Genomic DNA, 24,942 nt, shown 5'->3' with positions numbered 1-24,942 from the left:
TGTACTCGGACTCGAGTCCGGTCTCGAGTTCAATTTTTAGCGGACTCGGACTTGTCACGGACTCGGATGCATTTTGACTCGGGCTCAAGCTTTTCGGACTCGGGAATAATTGCCGAGTCCAGGAACAGTTGACGGAAATTTTACTGACATTATTACGAAAGTGACATTCAGTATTCGCACGTGTTTAAAAGTCTTGCCAGTACTTGAAAGCCTGTTGGGAGAAATACAGATGTGTCACAATATCTGATCTGTGCATCCGGTCTTAAAGCGACAGCAGCGTAAACCTGCTGCAGCAGACTGCGTCATATTACATTTACCTATTTTATGACACAATTCAGAATTTTTTTTATATGATGTTTATTAGGGGTGGGAAAAAAATCGATATTGCAATATATTGTTGTGCTCTCTGTCGCAATAAATAATCGATACACTAACGGCCAATATCGATATCGACATTATTACAACACAAAATGATTAATTTACCCTTTGTCAGTGTCACTGTCACTACCCAATATCTACCATTCTGTTTGCGGGGGGCGCTGTTCGAGTAAATAGGGGTAAAGTGGCGGAAGCAGCGGCCAGTGAAGAACACAAGTTAACTAACAACAACAGAGAACAAGCGCAGAAAAAAGAGAAGTGAGAAGAATGGCGGAAAATAATGAAAAACAAATCAAAGACCCACCCGCTAGTTGAGCATGCTGATCAGTTAGTGTTCCTCAAGAAGAATATGCCTTGATGTGTCCACTGTCCAAGTTAACATAAAGCACTTTACAGTAACTTACTACTGACGTTTCAGTATCATGGTTTACACATGTTAATTAATGTTTACATGTTGTTTTTTAATGTTCATGCACTTTTATCTGTCTAGCTGTACAGAGTTTACATTTTAGACCAGGAGGCAGTAAGTTATTATGCAATTGCATAATTCTTTGCACAATTTGGAAATGTTGGCATTAATAAATGCATAAGATTTCCTTATTATGGGTATTTTTTTTCTTTTTCAGTCACATATATCGTGATATATCGATGAAATTTCCTCCAATATATTGAATATCGTAGATATCGCGAATCGTGATATTATCATTATCGTGGACCAAATATCGCCACAGAATTGAATCGTGAGTTGCCTGTATCGTCCCACCCCTAATGTTTATATGTTGTATTTCGGACTTTATTGCTCAAATTAACTCAACAGAGTTTTCTGAGGGGAAAAATTTCAGAAGTGTGGGATTTAAACTCATGATTTTGAGCTGAGGGGAAAAGGGAGAATGTCATTTCTTATCAAAATTGTGAGATATAATCTCGGAATTGTGAAAATAAAGTCAGAATTTTGAAATATAAACTCAAATTTACTTTTTTTACTCTTTTATTCCATGGCCTCCATAGACTGCTACTTAAAAACTGTCCCCTTACAGCCTCAATTTTATCCAAGAAAAAAAATCTAAATGCCATGCCAATGCCAATGCAACCCTGTCTAAGGTCTTTCCATTCGTCATATAAAACCCAAAACAGCCAAAATCAGAGATAAGAGGTGAATTTTCTGCTCCTCAGGTCTCATTCACTAAGCTTCCTACCCACCCCGTTGAATTTATATATTTACTATATAACAGCAAATAAAGTCAAGTCCTCTCTTGCCCTATAATTTTTCACATTCTAAAAGCTGTTTCACTATAAAATATGTCACAATACATAAGTTATAACTTCTGTTGTATGACTTTAAAGTTTGCTGAGCAGGACACTAATTAGGAGATGAGATGAGATGAGATGGTGTGAAATAAAAAATCCAAATGGCAATATGCAATAGCGGTTTACTTTTTTACATTTAAATTGTCATTGCCTTATTGTAGTTGTAAAGGTTAAAACAAGGTTAAGATACTGAAAAACAGTAGTGTTTAGTTGGACTCGGACTCGACTCGGACTCGATCCATTTGGACTCGGACTTGAGTCCACTCGACCCATTTTGGACTCGGACTCGAATGGATAAAGACTCGGACTATACCCAACACTACAATGTACAAAGCTTATTACGATTTATTGGATGGGATGTGCACTACAATGTTGCGTTCATCAACTGAAATCAGGCTAGACTTATCGATTCTTGGGATTTAAGAATCAATATCGCTTTGTAAAAATGAGCTCAATTTTTTTTTTACCCAGCCCAAGCATTCATGGTGCAAGAAAAATGTTGGCACTTTTTACTTGATGTTTATACCACATAACATTTAAGAGATTTAGTTTAACTTTTGTTGAAAATTAAGCAATTTGCTCTTGGTTTAAAAAGCTTTTCCTTTCTTTATCTTGGACACTCTTATTTGTACAAAATGTTCAGAGAATATGTCTTTGTAATTGTTATAAACAGATTTAAGGGAATTTGTCTTTTTTTCTCTCTGTTGTTTCAGTTGCTCCAGTCCTGGACTTGACCAAACAGTTCACACACCCGGAAAGTGTTCCTCCTAATCTTATTAAGTTGGTCGAAGCAATTGAGCGGACAGGTAATACTTTTGTGTCTTTGAATGTCATGCAAAGGGCTTTATTGTTTGTGGTTTGTTCGTTAGAGAACCTGATACACGATGCGGAGCGCAAATCCAGAGCGAGCAAGAATGCCTCCAGCCACAAGAAAGAACGAAAATAAAAGCACATTGGGTTGATAATAGATTTTATTTTTTAATAGATATTTCCACATTGAAAATAATAAATGAAATGTGTGAAATGTTTCTTATTACGCCATATGGCAGTTATTAGCATCCAGATTTCCTCTTGCACTGTAAGCCGTCCCTCTCTTTCTCCCCCTGAGCGAGAGACTGAGCGGCGCTCGGACTGTCTGGCTTGACTGAAGCCGTCTTCTCACTTCTTCACAGACTAAAGCAGAGCTCAGGGATTCAGCTGGGCTGTTTTCCCAGTTCTCCCGATAGCGTGACTGGATGTATTTATATCGCCGGGCTTTTTTACATTTAATGTTTAGATGTAACTGCTCCTCTAATCCAAGCTGGCATGGATGATCTATTTTTGAGAGATGAGCTAATGCCTCGATTTTCTGCTAGGTCTGGACTCCAGGACACTATACAGGACATCCACTGCTTCAGCCTCTGACAGACAAAGCCTTGCTGGTGAGTTTAAATGCAGTTCTCATCCACAGCCACATAGGTATGTGCTTCCTGTGCAGGAGAAGACAGTCAGAGTTATTCAGTTTCAGGGCTTAAAGGTCCCATATTGTACACATTTCTGAAGGTTTATTTTAGTTGTTGATGTCCTTAAGAATATATATTTGCGGTATAAGTGCCAAAATCCATCTCAATATATTTTTACAGCTCCTTTTTTAGGAGCTCTGTCAAAAACAGGTCGATTTTGGCCCATCTAATTAATATTCATGAGTCTCTCTTCTGATTGGCCTGTTGTTTTCTGAGTGACGCACAGCCAGGCCAATCACAGGTAACTACGGTCATGTATCGTTGTAGCTGAACCCAGAGCCATAGAGAGAGCCTAGCCTGCTGATACTCAACAGGATATTTCAGAATGATCATTAATGTTTTTTCTTTTTCAAACACCGAATGCAGTAAGCTACATAACTGTTGCTTTAGTAAAGCTCCTTTCACAATGCGCGCTGATTCTGGAAAATTACGGGAACGAGCGCTGTGTGAACAAAAGCCAGAACCATAAAGGCAGTGTTGTAGTGATGATGCATGTTATCATGCGACTCTTCACAACGAAAAAATACGTGCAAAGTGGAATGAAGCAGCGATCAGACAGAGCCAGCTCCTCACTAACAGCGCTGAAGCACAGTTTGTTCAGGTTAGTTTCAGTTTAGTGAAACGTACGCGTCGCATTACATCTCACATCCAAACGTCACATGTCTTTATGGGTTGTGTGTAAAGCATGCACAGATTCCAGAAAACAACTGAATGAACCAAATCAAACAACTCCGGAACAAATCATGGGACACATTATCCGTGTATTTACCGCAATCGCTGTGTGAAAGAGGCTGAAGTTGACGTGCCACTGGTCTCTTATATTCACGTTGTTCTGAAGCCTGTGCAATGATGTAGTTTCGACATCTATAGACTGAACAGGGTTTTCTAGATTAGTTTCCGTGTTGTTGTTGCTCAGCAATGTTATGGACACGATATTGTCTGGGTTTGACAAAAGGAGGGTGGGACGTGATTGGTGTTCGGGGTGGTGACTGAGTAGATCAGACGTCACATCTTTGCGGAAGTCACAGTGGCTCGTGAAAATGAACAGCTACTTTAAGCAGGCTGTGTGCAGTTTACTGTGGATTGACTGTTTTGAAACTCATATGGTAGTTACATAGCCCCTAGACCTCAGTTATCATGAAAAATATGGGACCTTTAAGGATTTTGATTTCTTTATTCTTTTGCGTGTTGTTCCTAGTAGCTGTAAGTCTTTCTCTTCTGCTCTTTTTAGTGTAGATATCAGCTTGCATACATTGTTTAAATATCTATCTGTCTATCTATATAGACAGTAATGCATTAATTTAAAATAAAATAATAAATATTTAATCGAAAGTAATATTTATTGTCATATTACAAGATATTATTGAATGACCCTGAATACTTTTTAGTATTGAAAATAGTAAATAATTATTTTTCTTTTATTTATTTATTTTGTCAGGAAAGGAAAGTTATAAATAAATCCATGATTTCTTTAAAAAATATATATTATTGTAAGTACTATTTATTGTATCATATTACAAAATATTATTTTATTATTGTTTATATTATCATTTAAATAATTCTGAATATTAAGTGTAATTAGTTCAGATCTATCTGTTTATCTGTATATCAAAAAATTCATAAATACTTTCTAATATCCATCTATTGATCAATCTATCGAACCATCTATCAATTTATATATCAAGGAAGTAATAAATATTATATTGTAAGTAATATTTATTGTATCATATTACAGAATGTTATTATTGTTTAAATAATTCTGAATATTAAATAATTATTTTAGATGTTTATCAATCTATATATCAATAAAGTAATAAATGAGTCTTTATTAAAAATTTTATTGTAAGTACTAGTCATTGTATCAAATTACAAACTATTATTATTGTTATTATTATTGTTTAAATAATTCTGAATATTAAATGTTTAATTATTTTAGATCTATCGATTTCTGTATCTATCTGTATTTATTTATTTATTTATTTATTGTTTAGATAAACCTAAATAGCAAATAATTATTTTTCTGTCTGTTGATCTATATATCAAGAAAGTAATAAATAAATACCTAAATAATTAAATAAAATGTCTTTATTTAAAAATGTTTTATTGTAATTAATATTTATTGAATCATATTACAAAATAGTATCGTTATTATTGTTTATATTATTGTTCAAATAATTCTGAATAAATTAAATAAGTGCAATTTTAGATAAATGTTTATTAATCTATATATCAAGAAAGTAATACTTTTTTCTATCTGTCTGTCTGTCTATCATCAATTTTACATCATAACCTTTTTGTAATTATTTACTTTTAAACAATTTTTAAACATTGCTTCTGGGTTTAAATTAGATTTTGAAAGTCTCATGCTTTCCACTATATATACCAGAAAATATGTGATAACAAGGAGTGGTATGGCAAAAAAAAATGTTGTTAATGGTTAGACGTTTTCCGGCAATAACCAGACGTTCCAGCATATTTCTGTAACTGTTTGAAAGAGATGTATCGGATTAGACCTAATGTGTATCGTGCTGTGACTGGCCATTTATAAAGCGTGCATCATGATGTGACCGGTCATTTGTCCCTGTGCAGAGCTGCAGGAGTTGGACGTGGGACAGTGGGACATTCATGCACTCTCGGAGACTCTCATTCGGTACCTGCAGGGACTTCCTGCCCCCATCATCCCTCCCTCTGTTTATACAGACCTTCAGGCAGCAGTGCAACTAGAATCAGGTACGTGCCACTTTTCACTCATCCGTGCAGGCCGAAAGAGCACCGTGTATAGAAAGTAACAGAACTCAGCGAGCAAACAGCTCCGAGTGTCTGCCATGTCTTTGCCTGATGACCCATGCGCTCACAGTGATGTCATTCATCAACAGACGTTCCCTCCGCGAGGAGACGCGAGCAGCTGCTGCAGGTACTGGAGAAGCCTGAAGTTCCCCTGCAGAACCTTCTGACGCTGCATTATTTGCTCAGACACCTGGAGAAGGTCTGCCAGTGCGCGGAGCAGAACGGCCTTGACATTCACACCCTCGGCCAAACCTTTGGCCCTCTGCTGATCAGGGGCTCTGTGAGCGGGTGAGCGCCTTGTATTTCTATTGGCTGGAGACCCATTCTGGAAACCCATTGCTGAAAAGTAGCGCATGTGCAAACCATATTAATTTCTGTGTGTTTGATTTACAGGTCAGAAGAAGATGAGGGGTTTCCTGCGGTTGCAGTTGAGAGACTTCTTTTGGAGAGAATTTGGGAACAAGAGCCCACTCCTCCCGGTGAGTCAATTCTTTATCATTTTCGTTATTGTGTATAATAGCTGTTATTTTAATCACAGAACTGTTGTCAGAGGGGATTTACCAGGGTAATCTGTGTTTTCAAATCTTTTGAACATGAGCTGATACCCTTGTGAGAGACCTCGGACTTAAAATAGCAATGCAGTGCTGTATTTTCATCTATAAAGATCTATTTATATTATCTCCAAAATAGTAAGAATGATATTATGAAGGCAGTTGTTTTTTTCTGAGGTAAATAATTGGCTTTAAAGTCAAAGTTAATGATTATGATTGTTATCTGGAAAATTTTTGTACCTTTTTGTACTAAGCTGACAACAAGCTCCAGATGTTTAATATAGGGTTGTTAGTACTTTTTTAAAGGGATAGTTCGCTCAAAAATGAAAATTCTGTCAGTAATTACTCATCCTTATGTTGTTCCAAACCCGTAAAATTTGGTTAATCTTCGGGAACACAAAATAAGGTATTTTGGATGAAATCTGAGAGCTTTTTGACCTTCCATGGACAGCAAGGGAACTACCACAAGTTCATGAGAGTACCACTTGTAGCTTTCTAAAATTACAGTTGAACCACTGATGTCACATAGACTGCTGTCTATGCAGGGTGAGAAAGCTCTTGGATTTCATCAAAAATGTTTTAATTTGTGTTCCGAAGATGAACGAAGGCCTTATGGGTTTGGAACAACGTGAGGGTGAGTAATTAATGACAGAATTTTCATTTTTGTGAAGGGGGTGAACTATCCCTTTAAGTATTTTCTTTTTCATCAAGCATGAATGTAATCTTATGAATCATTTCTAATATTACAAAAGATAAAAGAATCCTAAACAAAAAAATACCTTCACAAAAATATTAAATGTTTCTTGAGAAACAAATCAACATACAGTTGAAGTCAAAAGTTTACATACACCTTGCAGAATCTGCAAAATGCTATTTATTTTACCAAAATAGGAGGGATCATACAAAATGCACATATTTTTGAATAAGATATTTCATACATAAAAGATGTTTACATATAGAGAAATACAAGAGAAAATAGTTGAATTTATAAAAATGACCCTTTTCAAAAGTTTACATACTCTTAATTCTTAATACTGTAATGTTACCTGAATGATCCACAGCTGTGTTGTTGTTTTTTGTTTAGTGATAGTTGTTCATGAGTTGCTTGTTTGTCCCGAACAGTTAAGCTGCACGTTGTTCTTCAGAAAAATCTTTCAGGTCTCACAAATTCTTTTTGGTTTTTAGTGTTTTGGTGTATTTAAACCCTTTCCAATTATGACTGTATGATTTTGAGATCCATCTTTTCACACTGAGGACAACTGAGGGATTATGCAACTACTACAGAAGGTTTAAAAGCTCACTGATGCTTCAGAAGGAAAAAATTATGCATTAGGACCCAGGGGTGTAAACTTTTGAACATAATGAAGATGTGTACATTTTTCTTATTTTGCCTAAATATCTTTTTTTTTTTCATTTAGTACTGCCTTTCAGAAGCTACAGAAGACACTTACATGTTTCCCAGAAGACAAAAGTATTAAGTTAAATTGACCCTAATCTTAAAAATTCAAAATGTTTTTATCCCCCGGCTCTTAATGCATTGTGTTTCCTTCTGGAGCATCAGTGAGCATTTGAACCTTCTGTAATAGTTGCATATGAGTCCCTCAGTTGTCCTCAGTGTGAAAAGATGGATCTCAAAATCATACAGTCATTGTTAGAAAGGGTTCAAACTCACAAATATGCTGAAAAAACAAAGAATTTGTGAGACCTGAAAGACTTTTGGCAGTTTAACTATTCAGGACGAACAAGGGACTCATGAACAACTAGCTGCGGATCATTCAGGTAACAACACAGTATTAAGAATCAAGTGTATGTAAACTTTTGAACAGGTTCTTTTTTATAAATTCAACTATTATTTTCTCTTGTGGACTATGTTTTATGTGAGATATCTTATTCAGGTCAGTACTAAATAAAAGAAATAACATGCGTTTTGTATGATCCCTCTTATTTTGGTAAAATAATTAACATTTTACAGATTCTGCAAGGTGTATGTAAACTTTTGACCTCAACTGTATTAGAATGATTTCTGAATGATTGTCTGACACAGAAGACTGGAGTAAGGACTGCTAAAAAAATGCAGCAAACATAATAAATATACTACAGAAGCAAAAACAATGTCGTTGTTTAATGTCTAGGCTAGTAACTGAAAGGTTGAAGGGCTGATCCCTGAGTGATCACCATTACGCCCTTGAGCAAGACAGGTGGCTCCAGAGACACTCTGCCTGTGATATAACATTGGACATTTCTATGGTGACGATGCATGAAACAAAAGTTGGCCCCAGTCTTGTGGGAATAAATAAAAATGTATTTATTTAAATCGTAAATATTTGTATCTTATTTGCCTTGTTTTCCAGCTCTCCCTCCTAAACCGCCCAAAGCCAAAGCCATGGCCTCGTCTGTGACCAATGGAAACAACAGCTTACTGAGTGAAGCTGAATGGTACTGGGGAGAAATTTCAAGGTAAATCACTGACATAATTACTTATACAGCTATAATTAGGATCATCACACAGTTTTGCCTATAAAGAATCCGTATTTAATGCCCATGGTTTTAGAGAGGAGGTGAACGAGAAGATGAGAGACACTGCTGATGGTACGTTTCTGGTGCGGGACGCATCAAGCAAAGTGCAGGGAGAGTATACCTTGACCCTCAGGTGAGCGCCTCCTCAGAGCTAACAGTGGTTTGTGTGATATCTAATATGAGATGAATACTTTGCATAGGTGTGCTGGTGTATCATTTGTTTGATATGCATCATTACCAAGAGGAATTTCTAACAGAGACAAGACACGATCAAAGCCTTGTGATGTTTATTCCAGGAAAGGAGGCAATAACAAACTGATCAAGATTTTTCACCGCGGGGGGAAGTATGGCTTCTCAGAACCTCTTACTTTCCTCTCTGTGGTGGAGCTCATCAACCACTACAAGCATGAGTCACTGGCCCAGTACAACGCCAAGCTGGACACTCGCCTGCTCTTCCCTGTGTCGAAATCTCAGCAGGTGCGATGCCTCTGCTCTTCACAATGCTCATACTGATCAAACTGATGGCGTCTCTACCAAGCAGACTTTAATTTAAAGGGGTAGTTCACCAGAAAATGAAATTTTTGTCATTATTTACTTACACACATGACATCATCCTCATGTTGTTCCAAACTCGTAAGACCTTCGATCATCTTCCAAACACAAATTTAGATGTTTTTGATGAAATCTAAGAGCTTTCGGACCCTCTGATGTCACATGGACTATTTTAACTATGTTCTTACTACCTTTCTGGGCCTCGATTGTGTCAGTTGCGTTACTGTCTTTGAGGGTCCGAATGCTCTCGGATTTCATTAAAAGTATTTTAATTTGTGTTCCAAAAATGAACCAAGGTCTTACAGGTTTGCAACAACATTAGGGTGAGTAATTAATGACAGAATTTTCATTTTTGAGTGAACTATCCCTTTAATTTAATACACACTATATTGCCAAAAGTATTGGGACACCCCCTTCTAATGAACAGGTTTAACTACTTTAGTAATTTCCATGAGTACAGTTCTTAATGTTTAAGCATGTAATGATATTGTAGGGAATTGTGTGCTTCTAATTTTATAGCAACAGTTTGGACAGGACCCTTTTCTATTCTAACATGACAATGCCTATGTGTATAGACCTTTTTCCTGAGTAAACGATGAGCGCCGCCATTACGAATTCTAACGTCAGATTGAATGCTTTTCTGTTCCGGTTTCCATAGGAACCCATTCAAATAGCGTCCAACTGTTTTTAATGTAGCTAAGGTCGGCTGCTTCGTGTCATCTACACACTCATGAAAGTGAGGCACTGACAAATGACGGTCATTGCGACATTGCCAAGTGATGGCGCTATGGAGCCATGTGCTTTTTAAAAACATTTGAATAGGTTTAACATCAGTTTATTAGCTCGGAATATACCCTAATGTGACTAGAAACAATGCAGACCGGAAATGCAAAGCATTCTTTCAGTTAAGAGTCGGACTTACTTCCGTGTTCAGGAAAAACGTCTATAAAGCAAGGTTTAAATAGAAATGATTGATTCACTCAGTGTGGAAGAACTTGACTAGTCTGCATGAAGCCAAGTCCTAATCCCAGCTGAACACCTTTGGTGTGACTTTAAATCCAGACCTTGAGCCAAAAACACATCACCGAACAACAATGACTTGTACAAATGGGTACAGTCATTTTAGACACTTACAAAACTGGTGCAACAGAGATAGAAATACAACTTTTAAATACATAAATTATGCTTCAATCTTTGTTTCCCCAGTTTTGGAAGTGCCTTTTTCTGTTCTAAAGAACGATGTGTCTCAATACTTTTGTCCATATAATGTATGTACAAGTCATTGGTGTTTTTGGCTCAAGGTCTACATTTAGTCAGCTGGGATTAGGACTTGGCTTTATGCAGACCAGTCAAGTTCTTCCACACTGACTGAATCACTGAACATTGAACATTTTATTTTATTTGAGTGTCATGCACAGAATTTGTGCCCAGCCCACGTGGGCTTATAAGACACTGACATTTCAAATAAGAAGATGACCATATACCATTATAAACAATATCATTATATCTTGGGGTAGAGCGTTCTTTGCCTTAAAGTCCAAGCTTTCTCTACAAATGTTGCCACACTAAACCAGTCATTACCAAACAACCAGCCCAACATATCCCCTTCAGACAACCAAAATAATTCAGGATTCTTACATCAATAAATATCAATAATTTCTCTAGGAACCTTGCCTTATACACAAAAGGATTGTCAGGTTAGAATAGAAAGGGTCCTGTCCAAACTGTTGCTATAAAATTAGAAGCACACAATTCCCTAAAATATCATTACGTGTTTAAACTAGGGGTGGGCATAGATTAATTTTTTTAATCTAGATTAATCTAGATTAAATCTTGGAATTAATCTAGATTAAAATGGCTAATTTGAATTCTGCTGAAGGCATTCAGAATATGTGTGCTACCCAAATAATGACTAAAAGTAAGTCTTCGAGATCGGGCCAGGTGGCGCATTAGATCAGGCGCTCATCTCCGGTTTCCAAAATGCATCACAAACTGCTTGACAATTGCATTTACAACATAATTACCTATACAAACTTGTGTAACCAAGTACTTCTGCGCAAAAGGCTGCACGACGTGCACCGGCATGGATATCTGCGTGCATAGTCTTGGGTTAAACTGCGTTGCTTTTAGAAGCGTCAATTTAGTTGTTGCATATAGTTTAATGTTTTTATTTCGGGACTATCAAAGTAAATTATAACTCACGTGCCCCAGTAAAAAGGGTCTAGCAACGCACCTGCCCTGAAGCGGCTTCATAACTGCATTCATGTTTGCGCGTCTCATTTGATGTGGTAATTTCACAGAAGTTGAAGACTCGTTCTCGCCCCCTACAGTGCAATTCGACTAGGTATATGTCATCCGTGCTAAAATATCAAGGTGAAAGTCATCATATCTTGCGTAGTTTAGACCCAGCTCCCAACCCAACTTTGAGAATAGATTAACGGCGATATTTTTTTTATCGCCCGATAAGAGTCTCACGTTAACGCAGCACGTTAACGCCGATAACGGCCCACCACTAGTTTAAACATTAAGATTTGTACTCGTGGAAATTACTGAAGTAATCAGATCTTTTTATTAGAAGGGGGCCAATACTTTTGGCAATATAGTGTATATACAGCTTTGCTTGTCTCTAATCGATTCGAGGATGAGGAAATACTGAATTTTATTTTGCGTGAATAAGGTTTCTGAACACACCTTCTTGTGCTCTGCAGGATCAGGTGGTGAAAGAAGACAGTATCGAGGCGGTAGGAGAGCAGCTGAAGGTTTATCACGAGCAGTATCAGGAGAAGAGTCGTGAATATGACGTACTGTATGAAGAATACACCCGCACATCACAAGTAAGGCTGCATTTCATCTCCCCTTCAAATGCATTGGGATCTAATTAACAGAGTCACTAATGGGGATGGTCTGTACAATCTCTCTTAGGAGCTGCAGATGAAACGAACAGCCATAGAGGCCTTTAATGAGACCATCAAGATCTTTGAGGAGCAGTGCGAGACACAGGAGCGACTCAGCAGGGAAAGCATTGAGAAGTTTCGCAGAGAAGGCAATGACAAGGAGATTGAGAGGTACTCTTGTTTTTAGTTGCATGTCAGAACTCTATAATGATAAAGAAGTGTCCCATGTTTCAGCTTAGATATGAGTGGGAAATATTTTACTGTCTATTCAGAATTCAGAGCAACTCTGAGAAGCTGAAATCCAGAGTGACAGAGATTCATGACAGCAAGAGCAAGTTGGAGCTGGACTTGAAGCGACAAGCTACAGACAATCGAGAGATAGACAAGAGGATGAACAGCTTGAAACCAGACCTCATACAGCTGAGGAAGCTGAGGGACCAATACCTTGTGTAAGAACGCTTGTGTTACCGATTTGGTTTAAAATGTAACAATTTTGATTAAAATTAAAATATATTTATTTACAAAACTGATTTGTTTCCTTTAACGGAAAGGTGAATTTTCAGCAGTCATTACTTCGGTCTTCAGTGTCACGTGATCCTTCAGAAATCACTCTAATATGCTGATTTGCTGTTAAAGAAACATTTTATTTATTATTATTAATATTTAAAACAGTTGAGTACATTTTATTTTTCAGAATTTATTGATGAATAGAAAGATCCAAAGATCAGCATTTATCTTAAATAAAAAGCTTTTGTAACATTATACACTATACCATTCAAAAGCTTGGATTTTTTTTTTTTTTGACAAAGAAATTATAGAAATTATTTTTTTTAGTAAGGATGCTTCAAATTGATCAAAATATTATAATGATTTCTAAAGGATCATGTGACTGGAGTAATGATGCTACTAATACAGCTAAATTACATTTTAAAATATATTCAAAAATAAAAGTTATTTTAAACAGTAAAAATATTTCAAAATTGTACAGTTTTTTTCAAATGCAGGCTTGGTGAGCAGAAGAGACTTGAAAAAATATTAAAAATCTTACTGTTCAAAAACTTTTGAATGGTATTGTAGATTCATGAAACTGATAATAACGTGTGAGTTTGTAAGTTTGTAAGTGATTAGTTATTAATAATGTATGTGAACTGGACTTTGCCAGTTAGTTTTCCCACTGTGGAGTGACATTAGTAAAGAAAACTATATAAAAAGATTGGCTTGACATTATTTTGCAGTACACGTGCATTACTGCAAGCTTGCAATAAAATTTCTGTTATAGTCATACTATAGATTCAGCTAATCATGGCAGGAAACTGCACTCTGGTTATTTATTCATAGGAAACCACTGCTAATGTTAACAGCACTGATATTGTCTTTGCAGATGGTTGACTCAGAAAGGCACCAAACAAAGTAAGATCAACGACTGGCTGGGTATAAAGAACGAATCAGAGTAGTAAGTTCTGTTCAGCTTGTCTTTAGATACTATATGCAAATAGAACCTGAATTTGTATGACGACAGACCAAGGTACATTAGTCCTTTAGGGATACATCAAATATAAAACAAAAAAATAATCATTCCATTTATAAATTTCAGCTTCTATTCTCTATTGGATGACGATGACGATCAAGCACATCACGACGAGTGTACCTGGTACGTTGGGGACATCAAGCGCACATATGCGGAGGATCTCCTGAGAGGCAAACGAGACGGCACCTTCCTCATCAGAGAGAGCCAGACCCAGAAGGGCTCTTTCGCCTGCTCTGTAGTGTAAGTTACTGAAGCTCTGCTCTATTCACCGCATCCAATATCACATTTGCTGCAGATATCCACCTTTTTCTTCAACGTGGAACTAAGCCTATGGTTGAGACTTCCGGTTCATTATCCGCTATAGGAAACTAACAAGAATAACAACAACGTGCAGTAAACTGTAAAAATAAAAACTACAAACCAGTGTGCTCATAATTAAGATAATACAATTAAAATAATATGATAAGACACACCAATTTGCAATATCAAGCAGCAAAACCAGCTGTTAAGTCAGTTTGATCAAATTTGATCCAAAAAACATTTTTTTTTTTTTTATTGAGATTTATACATTATCTGAAAGCTGACTGACTAAGCTTTCTGTTAGTGTACGGTTTGTTAGGATAGGACCATATTTGGCCGAGATACAAAATCTGAAAATCTAGAATCTGAGGGTGCAAAAAAAATCTAAATATTGAGGAAATCGTCTTTAAAGTTTTCTAAAAAATTGTTAGCAGTACATCTTACTAATCAAAAATGAAGTGTGCTAGGAAATTTACTACATATCTTCATGGAACATGATTTTTACTTAATATACCAGTGATTTTTGGCATAAAAAAAATAAATTTGATCATTTTGACCCATACAATGTATTTGTGGCTATTGCTACAAATATACCCGTGCCACTTAAGACTGGCAGGGTTCGTACGGGTGCTTGAATTCCTTGAAAATGCTTGAATTTTAATGTAGTGTTTTCAAGGTTTGAAAAATGCTTGGATTTTGGATGAAGTGCTTGAAAGTGCTTGAATATGCAGTTGCATCGGTTTCATATTAATTCGCTTTCATACTTAATAGTTATTTTTTGTTATGCTTATAATATGTAAAAGAAAGAAAAGAAAAAAACAGCTCCGCTCGAGTGTGCACGTGAGGCTGTAGTGTGATCTGCCGGTCTTTCTTGCTGCGCAAAATTGATATTTAAAAATTCTGTAATACACTGTGAAAATAGTGAAAAAAAATACCTTGATATTTGTGAATAGGAAATCAGGTAGGAGTCTAAATGTCAATCAAAAATATTTTCAATGTTTAAAATATGGTCTTTTTTCATTTGGGCCAGTTAAATTTTATTATTAATTTTATAGTGTCTTTTTGACTACCTTTTAGTACTTTTAGGCTGGAATGTGAAATGTATTTGTGAAAATCCTTCAAGTTTTAGAAAGTTTTCAAGTTTTATAATTTTAGTTTATCATATTTTTTTACAGTCATTTTATAGCAGTCATTAATGTATTACCATAGACATTGCCCTACTCCACTCATACAGTATTACTTTTATTTGTGCAGGTCTTAAAAAGCCTTTAAATTTTATTTTTAAAATACTACAGATACTCAGTAAATTATATAAATTATATATTTTAAATTATATAATTTGTATATTGAATGTTGACTATTTATATGGGGCAATGTTATATGCAATCTAGACAGTTGTTTTTTAATAGCACAATAACATTTGATTTAAAATTTATAACTCATGTATGTGAATATGTAATTTGCCACAGTGCTGGAAAATCTTGAAAATGTACCTTGAAAGTGCTTGAAAAGTGCTTGAATTTTACTTTGGAAAAGGTGTAAGAACCCTGGACTGGTTTTCTGGTCCAGGGTCATAACTATCATTTTAAGTGGATACATTTGGGGATGGAAAACAGGAATCACAATGTCCTTATATGATTGTTCAACTTTCGAAAGCATTGACTGAATTAAATAAATGTGAGTGCTACACATTTCAAAGTCAGAATGTGCATTCTACAGGCTAATGCTTTCAGAACAGCTCACAATCAATGATTACTCATCTTTTTAAATGAGCAGCTTGCTTCAAATCCCATTGCATTTTGGGCTTGTTTATAATTCAGAGCTTTGAAGCTTTTTCAGGATGTTATTGGTATTTTAGTTACACAATAAATTGTATCTGGCATTTAGTTCAGCATAAATTCTTTTAGCTTCTCTCTGGGCCGCCCCATCACAGGAAGGAAAGATTAAAAACAGTATTTAACACATTCAGTATTTAGATTCTGCTAGTTTTAGTTACTAGTTTTTTATTGCCTTTTTATACTTCAAACACATTATCAGCAAAGTTCAGTATTGATCAACCTTGAATGTATATTGATATATTACTACAGACCATTTTATATATTGTTGTATTGATCTATTAGTACAAACCAATTTCAATACCTATCTATATAGTGAATAAAACAAGTCTTAAAGGGGTAGTTCAACCAAAAATTAAAATTCTGTCATTAATTACTCACCCTCAAAAAAAAGCTTTTTCGTGCACATTGAAAACAAAAATAATGATTTCATTCACAATTTCTTCTCTTCCATGTCGGTGCTCGATGCATATTTTATTTGTGCAGGTCTTCAAAACTATTAAATTTGAGTAAAAAAAAAAAAAATCAGTTCCTTTTTCTAAATATTGATTCCTTAAAAGTACTCATTAAGAAAGACTCCTTAATGGAGGCATTAAGGAACCAGAAGTGTTAAAAGGAATTGCAACTAGAATAGAGGTCAGTTTTCTTCTCAAACTGTGCCCTGCACTTCCTTAAAGGGGTCATCCGATGGCCATGTTGATAAGATTCTTTAGGGTATTAATGAAAAGTCTGTAACATACTTCGGTTAAAATTTCTCAATGGTAGTGTAAAACAACACCCTTTATGGGGTGACGAGCCGTTCTCTGAGAGACTGTAAACTTTAGGCTGTTGACTATTTATGATTTGCGATCGGGGTGCCTCCGACGTATGTCCGAGCAGATTCAGTCATTCTTAACACACCTCACACCACAGGAAAATCTGATAAGATAACCTTTAGAACCACCAAGATAATCGGACATTACCTCGGATGGTTGGAAGGAGAGAAATCAGCCCAAAATCAGCCCGATTGTCTTGTGGTGTATACCCAGCTTAAGCCGCATTTAGCTGCAAAACTTGTTAACTAGCACATTATTCGAAAAGGCGATTTGCAAAGATTCATAAAAAACCCTTATACTCACTTCTTCTGTTGGTGAAGCTGGATCACGAATGATTCGCATGAACATAGACACATTTAGGCAGATCAGGAGGTGCATTCCCTTCAAAAACGAAAGTAATCTTCAGCGGCTCAGATGTTGGGATTAAATGACAACTGCTATGTGCATTATTACATTCAACAACAGAATACCTCTATCGCTTAGGAGACATTTTATCATTATAGTGTGGTTGTGTGTACACACCGCTAACACATACAGTCAAGCCTGAAATTATTCATACCCCTGGCAAATTCTGACTTAGTTACTTTTATTCAACCAGCAAGTTTTTTTGATTAGAAATGACACCAATGTCCAGATGAGCATTTGCAAAGGCCAAGCGAGCTTTTGTGTGCCTTATCTGGAGAAGTGGTGTCCTCCTTGGTCTGCGTCTGTGAAACCCAGCGGTGTGCAGTGTCTGTTGAACTGTCTGCCTTGAGATGTTGCCACCAGCAGAGCCCAGATTCATCAGGATGGCCTTGGTGGTGATCCTTGGATTCTTTTTTTACCTCTCTCACTATCCTCCTGGCCAGCACAGGTGTCGCTTTTGGCTTCCGACCACGTCTCTGAGATTTTTCACAGTGTGGAACGTCTTGTATTTTTTAATAATACTTTGCACTGTAGCCACTGGAATTTCAAAACATTTAGATATGGTCTTACAGCCCTTTCCTGACTTGTGAGCTCCTTTGTCTTAGCCATGACTGTCCACAAACCAACAGCAGAGAGCTTGTTTTTCACCTGTTGGGTTGATTAAAACAGCTGTTCCCAATGAATCAGGGTAATTAGGATGCTTTAGAACAGATTGGACTATTTGGAATGGTATATAACTTTGGATTTTCCCATAGACTGTGACAGTTTGCAAAGGGTATGAATAATTTTGGACATGCCACTTTTTGTTCAAATGTAAATAAAAGCTGAGAAATATTTTTTTCCACAATGATACATCGTCTTATTATCTTTGATGAATAATTAAATATGAATAATTTCGGGCTTGACTGTATAATGTTCAAACAACATGTAAAAGTGAATTTTGCATCCAGTGACCCCTTTAATATCTCAGTCGCTTAACACACCTTCTTCTTTTTCCAACAGTGTGGATGGAGAGGTCAAACATTGTGTGGTTTACAAGACGGCCACAGGCTTTGGATTTGCTGAGCCCTACAACCTTTACGGTTCCTTGAAAGACTTGGTCCTGCACTACAAACACATCTCTCTGGTCCAGCACAACGACTCACTGAATGTAACCCTGGCCTACCCGGTCCTCGCACAGCAGCCCAGATGAGCACCGCGACACGAGACGGCCCAGGACACGCATATAAAGCATGATTAAGCACATTATACAGAGCAAACTATACTAACACCCAACTTTTATGTTTATCGTAGAGAACAGATAAGCACAGTATATTATCGTAAGTAAACGTACAGCTTTTTTTGTAAGCCCATAGTTTTCCGTATCAGCTGCAGTAATTACGGTGAGATCACAGCTACTCTGTATTTGTTGTCCCAACACACGAGAGAGGAGAAAGTAAGGAGAGGAAAGTGTCACACGATTCCATAAAAGCTCGAACTAGTCCTGGGATATTTTCGATGAGGACACGAGACGAGGAATTAACCGAAAGTTGCAGCTGTTGATAATCAATCTTTTAGCTGTTATGTCACTGTGTATTTGTTTGGTAGTTCGCTTCTGCCAACCATTTGAATAGATTCCTCTTTATGTGAGTTGTCCTATAGAAGATGTGAAACAAACCTTTCTTTTTTATATATCAGAGGGACACTGAAGTCCTTTTAGCTTCTAATCTGCCTCTTAAAAGCTAGTCGTCATGGTCAGAATAAATAGCCATCAACAATCGTGTACTTTTCTCCGAGATGTTACGCCACAGAGTTGGAAGTCTGGCATCTTAATGGTTTCTGCGGGCTGGTATTGGTGCTTCCTGGTGCTTTATTTTTGACTCTTGTAACGTGAGAATGATGCATAGCTATAGCGAACTGTTAAGATCCAGAGCAGAACAAAGGTGATCCCAAAGCAACAAAGCGCACAGGAGCTTCCACTCGCTTAGGAAGGTTTTTACGGGGCAAAGCAGGTTATTCAAAAACAGAACGGAAAACCCTCTTGTGATAGGATTATAGATTTCTGAAGAAATTATCAGGTGGAATATGTTATGTTTGGAACAGGAAATGAGTCCTAATGTTGGTTGGTGGTGTTTTGTAACTGTACACCCCTTAGTGTTTCATCCTGTGACCTCGGCTTTGCTACGTTGTTCTGTACATCATACAGTCAGCTGGATAAAAAAAACGCATATATTTTTATTGAGTGATCAAGCAAGAACCAGATAGCAATTTTATGTTTGCTTACTAAGAATCAATAATTAAAGACATACTTGGAGAGGAAGTGGTTTAAAAGTGCCTTCTGCCCATGTGTCCTGGAGGAGCTTTCCTGTGATTGGGGCAGTACAGAATGCTTCACTTCCATAGATAGATATACACTTCTTGAGCCCTACAAACAAGTTAGGCAAGTGCTATATTATATAAAATGATTTCAAAGCACAACTACACACTTTTTTATTGAAAAATGGAGGATCATCGCATCAAACGCATTCTGTCACATACTACCAGTCAAAAGTTTTTGAACAGTAAGATTTTTAATGCTTCTGCTTACCAAGCCTGCATTTATTTGATCCAAAATACAGCAAAAGTAATATAGTGAAATATTTGTACTATTTAAAATAACTGCTTTAAAATAACTGAGTCAATTATTAATACTTTTATCTAATAAGGATGCTTTAAAATAATCAAAAGTGATGATGTTAAGACATTTAAAATGTTACGAAAGATTACAATGTCCGATAAATGCTGTTCTTCATTAAAGAAACCTGAAAAAGTCAACTCAGCTGTTTTCAACATAATAAATGTTTAATAGCAAATCAGAATATTAGAATGATTTCTGAAGGATCATGTGACTGGAGTAATCACAGGAATAAATTAAAATTTAAAATATATTAAAATAGAAAACAGTTATGTTTTCTAAATGGTAAAAATACTTCAGAATGTTATTGTTTTTCCTGTAATTTGGATCAAATAAATTCAGACTTGGTGAACAGAAGAGATTTCTTTAAAAAAAAAAAAAAACATTCAATCTTACTGTTCAAAAACTTTTGACAAATAAAACGCTTTCTATTCACAGGTCTATTGTGAGTATCAAGATAGAGAAGACTACGATAAATGAAAGGACCTCTTATTTGCAATGTTTAACATTAGCTTTGAAGCTTTTAATGAGGTTTGGTCTTAATCAGTATGCACTTTCATGGATGTCAGTTTATTTGAGGTACCTTTTAACAACATTTCAGCCGTTTTACAAGGTTAATGTATAAGCCTGTTTACACCAAGATGAAAATTCGGTGCGATAAACATTTTATTTTTGATTAAACAGCTGATAACGAACATTTGCATGTCATCAGTGTGACACTTTTTTTTTTTCAAATTGGTTTTCTTAAAGGGATAGTTCACCCAAAATGAAATCATCATTTACTCACCCTGTTGTTCCAAACATGTGTACATTTCTTCTGTTGAACACTAAAGAATATATTTTGAAGAATGTTTGTAACCAAACATTTGCTAGTAGCCATTGACTTCCGTGGTGTTTTTTCCATACTATAGGAGTTGAATAGCTACCGCTGATTGGTTTCTAACTATTTTTTGAAATATCTTCTTTTGTGTTCAACAGAAGAAAGAAACTCATACATGTTTAAAACAACACGGTGAGTAAATGATAACAGAATTGTGCTTTTTCTGTGAACTGTATTTCTTTTCTATCACACTGCGAAGAAAGTTAACCAACCAATAAGATTCAGGCTTTTTAGTTACATGCCTAGAGCCGCTCTTGTTACATAAAACATTTGTTTTATGATTTCGCACTTACAGACAGTAGTGTCTGAAGCACAGCAGGTTTTTTTTCTTGCATTTCCATAAACGCCATCTACTGTCAGGGAGAGAAATTGCATTTTCATTCAGCATTTGTGCCATTTTTTTTTACACATTGGTCTAAACAGAGAAATTTAAAGGAGTAGTTCACTTTCAGAACAAAAATTTACAGATGATGTACTCACCCCCTTGTGTTTCTTTCTTCAGTCGTAAAGAAATTGTTTTTTAAGGCAAACATATTAGGATTCTCTCCATATAATGGACTTCTATGGTGCCCCCGAGTTTGAACTTCCAAAATGCAGTTTTAATGCAGCTTCAAAGGGCTCTAAACGATCCCAGCCAAGAAAGAAGGGTCTTATCTAGTGAAACGATCAGTTATTTTCTAAAAACATTTGCAACTTGTATACTTTTTAATCTCAAACGCTCGTCTTGCAGAGCTAGACAAGACAAGCATTTGAGGTTAAAAAGTATATAAATTGTCATTTTGTTTTAGAAAATAACCCATCGTTTTGCTAGATAAGACCCTTTTTCCTCAGCTGTGGTCGTTTAGAGCCCTTTGAAGCTGCATTTTGGAAGTTCAAACTCGGGGGCACCATAGAAGTCCATTATATGGAGAGAAATCCTGAAATGTTTTCCTCAAAAAACATAATTTCCTTACAACTGAAGAAAGAAAGACATAAACATCTTGGATGACAAGGGGGTGAGTACATTATCTGCTAATTTTTGTTCTGAAAGAGAACTACTCCTTTAATGTACAAATCTGACTTTATTTTGTTCCAGTCATGGAATTCTTCTTGGTATAAACAGGCTTTTTTAATAAGGCTACATTTTAACTGAAATACACCACATCTGTTTTTTTTTTTCTAGAAAGCTAGTCGATTTAAAAGCTTTTGCTTTTGACATCCTCCTTTTAGATTGATTCATTTTTGTTTTTAAATCTGCCACAGACATTAAAGTGAGGCAGGCTTTTGTTTCATAAGCTTGTTTGTTCGGTTTGTTTTGTCATATCGATAGGATGAAGTTGTTTTGCTATGATGGTGTGGAGTTGGGCGAGAACAGAGACACTGGTTATGATGTCTTGAATGTTCTGACCGACTGTCGTCGGGTCATTGAGAGCACAGAGAATGAGCCAGATGTGACGAGTTGGTGTGAGATAAAGCAGTGGAGAAAAAGCCTCTAAATGCACTATACAAGCACATCTTGAGGTGATGATGAGTGACAATTAATGAAGCTTGACAGCTTTTATGAGCAACCGAAATAGCTTAGGTACACATTTTAGTTACAGGCCTGTAGAGTCAGTGTGTTATGATCGAACCGGGTCTGTTCTTTGACGTTTTTTTTCCTTTAACTCCTTTTTAAAGAGAGACTAATTGTATGTCGATGTTTTGTTTTCTCATTGTAAGTAATGACCTTACGGATTCAAAGATAAGCTAGCTTGAATATCTCTCTTCCATTCAGTACAGTTACAAATGTTTACAGTATCTAATTAACCAAATAGAAGATGTATTTTCAGACATGCTCTGTCTGGCCCTGAAAGGAGTCTGTTAGACGGGGTTTCTTGTCTTTTTTTGTGCCTCTGTTGTTTTAAACTTGAAGATTTTGTTTTCATTCTTTGTTCTCTTTTTGAAACAGTGCTCCCTCACCTCACATCATATTCTCTTCTGAATACAAACAAGTTTAATACAGTCTTGCAGCTGTGACCTTGCAGCAGCTACCTTCATTTTTTTTTAAGTTTCAAGTTACATAGAATAATAAAAGTCTAGAAGTAAAGGTTATAAGAATTATAGACTGAATTCTAACTTCCTCCTATGGTCTCAGTCAGACCATGAACTAAAATTAGCAGTTCTTTTTTCCTCTTCCGTCTTTCTACGACAAGATATACACTGAAAAGTAAGATACAGCAGGGCCAAATGTTTAATAGACTTATGTTTTTGTTCTATGATACCTTTAGTAGTATGAAATGCATTTTTCATGCATAGTGGTTATGACATAACTATGGAAGCTTAGTCTATATGTCACAAATCTGTCTTTTTTTTTAATTGTGAGATGTAAAGTCAGACTTGTGATACATAAACTTGTGATTGTGAGGAAAAACTAAGAATTGTAAGATAAAAAGTTTCAACAATTGAGAGAAAATTAACAGTCAAAAGTTTTTGAACAGTAAGAAGTCTTTTTCTGCTCACCAAGCCTGCATTTATTTGATCCAAAATACAGAAAAAGCAGTAATATTGTGCAATATTTTAGCTATTTAGAATAACTGCTTTCTATTTGAATATATTTTAAAATAGAATTTATTTCTGTGATCAAAACTGAATTTTTAGCATCATTACTCCAGTCACATGATCCTTCAGAAATCGTTCTAATATGCAGATTTACTGTTCAAGAAACATTTTTTTAAATGATTAATATTATTATCAATATTTAAAACAGTTTTCAGTATTCTTCGATGAATAGAAAGATTCAAAGATCAGCATTTACATTACAGAAATGCATCCTTTTATTTAGCAAGGATGCTTTAAATTGATCAAAAGTGATAAAGACATTTATAATGTTCCAAAAGATTTCTATTTTAGATAAATGCTGTTCTTCTGAACTTCAAAGAAACCTGGAAAAATTTTACTCCACTGTTTTCAACATAATAATAATAATAATATTTTTTTGAGCAGCAAATCAGAATATTAGAATGATTTCTGAAGGATCATCTGACCGAAGTAATGATGCTAAAAATTCAGCTTTGAAATCACAGTAATAAATGACATTTTAAAATATATTCAAATAGAAAACAGTTATTTTAAATAGTAAAAATATTTAAATTGTACTGTTTTTGCTATTCTATGAATCAAATAAATGCAGGCTTGGTGAGCAGAAGATACTTTTTTTAAAAACATTAAAAATCGTACTGTTCAAAAACTTTTGACTGACATCTTTATAAGTTGAAATATTGAAAATCTGACTTTTGTTTCCTCAGAATTCTCTCAGAAAAGTCAGAATTGTGAGGTATAAACTTAAGATGAATAAAACGTTAATTTCAAATTAGTATCTCACATTTCTGACATCAGAATTGTGAGAGAAAAACCTGTAATTGTTTTTTTATATTTTTATCCCACGGTGGAAAAAGCTTTCATACATAACCACTAATTATCCTTTACCTCTTTGAACTAAATGATACCTTTCTGTTTCGTTTCCCCTTAGTGTGTGGAGTAGTCTGTTGAAGATAATGCACACCAAAGTGCCATTAGACATGGAGGACAGGGAGCACTGTTTTGTTACCCAGTACGTTTCTACTGGATGTGTGTGTGCACAAACTTTATGTACATACTTTGATTTTCTTTTACAACTTCTGTTCTCTCCAATCTGTTTTTGGGTGCAGATTTTTCAGTGTACAGTTTGCATCAGTGTTGTTTGTCTCTCGAACAGGTACACAAAAGCATTACAGAGATATGGCTCTTTAATAGGTAGATGGAATTATTTTTAAGACAATAAAAAGATATTGAGTCTATTGCACCTTCGTGTCTGGCGTCATCAGTTGGATCTTGTGATGCGTGATGTGATCCGAAACAACTGTTGCTTTTACAGCGATATCATGCTGAAGCAGCAGGAAGTACCGTGACCTAGAAGCTTGTTATGTCATATGTCTTTTAACAAACTGGCGTGTGTCCTTGCATTACATTACCTGGGAGTGGAAAAATATAGTGACAACCTAGAGAATGTTTCATTGTTTGACCAGCAACTGGAACAGCGT

General features: G+C 35.8%; 1 protein-coding gene across 1 annotated transcript in view; it reads left to right on the top strand.

The window, feature by feature from the left end:
- pik3r2 (phosphoinositide-3-kinase, regulatory subunit 2 (beta)) overlaps positions 1 to 23,238 on the top strand; it is a 44,274-nt gene extending 21,036 nt beyond the window's left edge. Inside the window, 15 exon segments of the mRNA XM_073848685.1 lie at positions 2,400 to 2,503; positions 3,042 to 3,107; positions 5,778 to 5,870; positions 5,872 to 5,922; positions 6,046 to 6,263; positions 6,369 to 6,454; positions 8,878 to 8,983; positions 9,078 to 9,176; positions 9,340 to 9,520; positions 12,304 to 12,429; positions 12,518 to 12,660; positions 12,762 to 12,938; positions 13,871 to 13,942; positions 14,084 to 14,257; positions 18,375 to 23,238. Coding sequence (XP_073704786.1) covers positions 2,400 to 2,503; positions 3,042 to 3,107; positions 5,778 to 5,870; positions 5,872 to 5,922; positions 6,046 to 6,263; positions 6,369 to 6,454; positions 8,878 to 8,983; positions 9,078 to 9,176; positions 9,340 to 9,520; positions 12,304 to 12,429; positions 12,518 to 12,660; positions 12,762 to 12,938; positions 13,871 to 13,942; positions 14,084 to 14,257; positions 18,375 to 18,564 — 1,886 coding nt within the window. The 3' untranslated portion in view covers positions 18,565 to 23,238.
- Positions 23,239 to 24,942: the final 1,704 nt, after the last annotated feature.

The sequence above is a fragment of the Garra rufa genome, chromosome 10, assembly GCF_049309525.1.
Source record: "Garra rufa chromosome 10, GarRuf1.0, whole genome shotgun sequence".
NCBI lineage: Eukaryota > Metazoa > Chordata > Actinopteri > Cypriniformes > Cyprinidae > Garra > Garra rufa.
This window is presented reverse-complemented; position numbering and strand designations above follow the sequence as displayed.